Source organism: Rhizophagus irregularis, chromosome 7 (genome assembly GCF_026210795.1).
Source record: "Rhizophagus irregularis chromosome 7, complete sequence".
NCBI classification, from domain to species: domain Eukaryota; kingdom Fungi; phylum Glomeromycota; class Glomeromycetes; order Glomerales; family Glomeraceae; genus Rhizophagus; species Rhizophagus irregularis.
Genome location: NC_089435.1, coordinates 4,160,975 through 4,165,576, shown reverse-complemented (window position 1 = coordinate 4,165,576; position 4,602 = coordinate 4,160,975). Strand labels below are relative to the sequence as shown.

The 4,602-nt window shown below is 25.2% G+C and overlaps 1 protein-coding gene across 1 annotated transcript; it reads left to right on the top strand.

The window, feature by feature from the left end:
* Positions 1–391: 391 nt before the first annotated feature.
* On the top strand, positions 392–2,125 carry OCT59_027652 (uncharacterized protein; the record flags this gene model as incomplete). The annotated part of the gene is made up of 6 exons (XM_025319608.2): positions 392–935; positions 1,010–1,047; positions 1,153–1,194; positions 1,262–1,316; positions 1,393–1,581; positions 1,661–2,125. 6 exons carry the CDS (start codon positions 392–394, stop codon positions 1,747–1,749), a joined length of 957 nt encoding a protein of 318 aa, XP_025173418.2. The 3' UTR covers positions 1,750–2,125.
* Positions 2,126–4,602: the final 2,477 nt, after the last annotated feature.

Here is a 4,602-nt window from a genome sequence, read left to right as displayed (position 1 = left end):
AATGACCCTACCTCGGGGTCCTCCGAAAAAGTACTTATAAACATTAAAATGGTTTGGACTTTCATGTAACAGTGTAACAAATTTTTTAGATCTAATAATGGTTAGATCATTGATCACAAAGATATATGATAATACTAACAATACTTTGCAAATATAAACGCTAACTGAAAGTAAAAAAAAAAAAAAAAATTTTTTTTTTTTTCAAAAAATAATAAACAAAAAAAAAATCAATAATATTTCGAATGGGAAATATTTTATTTATTTATTTTTTAAAAAGAAAGAAAATTATAATTTAATCATGACAAAGAATTTCTTAACATATTTTTTATTATGGATTCTAATTCAATTATTAATTAGAGGAAATTGTCAATCATATTATATATTTTTTCCAATGAAAAGACATGATCATACTGCTACAATTATCGATAATAAATTATATATTTTAGGAGGAAGCGGATATAATGGTGACCATGAATTTTTCTATCTCGATGTTTCAAAGAAATTTAATACTAAAAATTTATTATGGAAAGATTTATCGTATAATAATATTGTTCCTTCACATTATGGCGCAACATCAGTCGTAGGTGGTGTAAATAATAATACTTTGTTCTTATATGGAGTTTATAATAGTGCAATGGCTTTGGTTTATACATTCGATCCAAAATATAATAAATGGGACAATCCACAAATAATTGGTGATAATACTATTAGAAAGCAATTTTTGACTGGAGTTATAGCTAACAATGGGAAAATGTATTTATTTGGTAAAACTTTACCAAATGGGTTAGTATTTAATGATTATTCAATAGATATGGATATGCTTATTTTAGATACGATAAATTTAAATTGGGAAAAAGGAAGCTTATTTAATGCTCCTACTGGAAGAGGTGATTATGGTGCTACCTTATTACCCAATCAAATTATCCTTTATATTGGTAAGTAATTCAATTCTTTATAATTTTATCATCAAATTCTTTTTTTAAATTCCATATATATATATATTATTTAGGTCGTTTTGACATTGAAGGAGAATCGGCATTCCGTAGGGTAAATTTATAATATATATATATATTTTATATCATTTATTATGTTATATTAGTTTATATTATACATACATACCATTCATATATACATACATATTAATTAATTTAGATATATCTATATGATACAATTCATAATAGCTGGAGCAAAAAGGTAAAGCCAATTTAAATTAAATTAGATATAAAATTTATTATTTACTATTTAACATTTATTTATATAGTTAACTTCAGGAGATATAGTCCCTTCAAATAGAGATTTTTTTTCTGTCGTTCTTGGTTAGTATTAAAATATACTATATTATATTATATTATTTATTCATTTCTTATTTCTTATTTTTTTTATTTTTAATAGGTTTGGATGGTAATAGTGTGATAATGTTTGGGGGAAGAGGAAAAACAAATCTTCCCAAGACAGATGCACTTTATGTATTAAATACAATAAATTTTAATTGGTATATTCCAAAGGTTACTGGAGATATTCCAAGATCTAGATTTTGGCATAAAGCAAATGTAATGGACAATTATATGCTTATATCATTTGGTAATTATCCAATTTTTTTTATCAATCAATCATTATATTTATTAATCTATTGTGTTCCTAACAAATTAATTTTTAATAGGTTGCTGTTATAATCGACAAGATGAAAGTGATATTTTATTACTTGATATTAGTGATAATAAAGAATTCAAATGGGTAACTGAAAATTAATGAAATATATATATATATATATCAACTCCTGAAAAATGAAGATTATAAAATTTCTTTTGTAAAAAAATAAAAAATGTATATTAATTATAAAAATATAACTAAAAATTCAAATCAAGTTAATATCTAAGATATCAAATAATGAAATTCTCCAAGCTTAGACATTGTAATCAAACAAAACTCTCGATTATATTATTACATATTCAAAATCAAAAACAATATAAAATATTATATACCATTGTAGCCAATCATAATCTAGCTAGAATATGCAATTTTACCTGATAGTATATTTTCAAAATAGGACAGTTTATTTCTCAAGCGAAAATTAAATTTTATCATTTAATGAATTTATTAAACCGCGTTTGTCATACCACTTGTATATGGGTTCAAGTATTAGTTATTGTACCACTCATTCCATGTAAATACTATTATACGAAGTCTTATTTTAGACAAATTAATGTACGGCGATATGATAAATTTTTTTTTCAACGCATCGTGTAACTTTGAGAATGTATCCAAAACTATAAATGAACATGATGATTATCAAGTTTTTTTTTACGCCCTGATTTTTTAATTTTTTAATTTCACATTGTATTGTGATACAATACCACAATTAGAAATGAAATGCCATTCTGGTGTATGTTTTTATCGACCATTTTGGTAAGATATTTTTTTTTTTTACAACAAACATATATTTGAGGGGAAATAATAATTTTTCGCACTTATTGATTTAAGGTTTACGGATTGATGATAATAATGTAACGATAAAAGCTTAATCATTTTTATGACGTATATATTATAATTTGTTCACGTGGATTAATTAAACTTTCTTTTAATGAAAGTGAATGACTTCGGAAATTTAACTGGTAGATTTTCTAGATGTAACATAATAAATTTCTTGGCATCGCTTATCAGATTCTCACGCTTTGGCATGTGGCTATTATAACTTGCAGCATTAAATATTAACTATGCATAGTATAATTAATAATACTATTTATTACCTATATTTATAATTTTATATAATATTAATTTAGGTCCAAATAATCGAAAATGGTTGAATATAATGCGCTATATCACGTTGGAAGAACTCTATTTTGGTTAGTAGTATTTGCATGGATTAATATACGATTAATTTAAGCTATTTATTGGTTATGTCAAATACTGCAAGTTTCTCTTTCAATATTTCTTTCTTTTTTCTTTCCTTTTTAAAATATTTAGGTTGCCCTCTCGTAAGTTTATCTCAACTAAAATTGTTGCTTGCAATGATGTGATTTTAAGGGTTTTACTGGTGCTGGTCGTCTCTTTGATTAAATCATCAAGTAACTTTTCAGCTCTTTACATCTTTTTTTATTCTGTGTTAGTTGGGCTTTATAGTAGTTAAATAATCATTAAACAGGTAACAATCTACTTTTTGCATGATGGTTTACTTTTCAATCGAAATTACATAATATTTAGACTTTCATCATTAGTGCTACCATTCCATATGACGATGGATTGCTTTGGCAATCGTGGACTCGGTTGACTTATTATCGTACATATGTAATTTATTATTATTTATTTCTCCGTTTTTTATAGGTATTTTACATAATTCAGACTGGTAGATTTCGACGCCCGGTTATTTTGGATGTTTGATAATTATGCACATTCAGAATTAAAAACTAATTAAACATCGCACAAAGTATGATTTTTGCAATGATGGGCAAGATCGTTAGATAGGAAAATCAAACAAGTATTTTATTATCACCTATATATATATATTCTTTAAAATGGAGAAGCGTTAACGATCGGTTTTTAATCAGGATTAATATGAATTATATGAATTGTAAAAGGCGAGTAATTTAATAAACTTTGAATTGCAATAAAAGTATCTTACATAATTTAATAATTTATTATAATTTATTTATTACATTTTTTTTTACATTATTATTTTTATAAATTTCTCATTGAAATTGAAACAGTACTCAACGTTTGATTTGATGAGAGTCATTAACAGTTAATAGTAGTAATTCCCTATCGCACTCATGATTACCTCCGTACTGATTTTTTATGATTAGCTGAGTTTATAAATGACTGGGAATCTTCGTTTACTTATTTCCCGGCCTCATATAGATAGCCGGGAGATTACTAATTTTAGTTTAAAATAGGTAAGTTTAAAATAGTTAATATTTAATGAGTGACACGTTACCCATTTATTTCATGGGGAGTTTAGAATAATAGGGTTTTTTCCCGAAAACCCTAATGTTCCCCTTCACATGAAATAATCTCACTCATGATTACCTTCATACTAATTTTTGAAAATTGCGAGTGATTAGTAGCTGAGTTTATACTTATTTCCTGGATAGCCGGGAAATTTCTAATTTATAGTTAAAAAATAAAGATAGTTGATCACGTTAAATTTAATGAGTGACACGCTCCACATTTATTTCCTTAACCCCTAACCGAAAAAAAAAAATCCTTTTTTTTTTTACAAATAAACCTTTTCCACGAAATTAATCCATGAAATTTTTTTCTTTTATATACACTATACAATATCGGTTTATTGTCAACTAATTAATTTAGAGCTACATGTCGTATCATAAAGATTTCATATTGAGGGTTGAAGGCCTCTTTATCATCGTTATATTAAATTGTCATCATGTTGTCCAAATTCTTTAAAAAGTGTTTCAAATAATCGTCTCTCGTACATTAACCTTTTTTTTTTAAAAAAAAAAACAAAAAAAAACAAAATTTACGTTAAAAAATAATAAAATCAACTATTTTTATCTATAGAAAAAAAAAAGAATATTTCTATTTTAACTAATCTTTAATAGTGTTTGGTGGGTTTTAGCTGTGTGTAACATTTTCCAATCGGCCAAA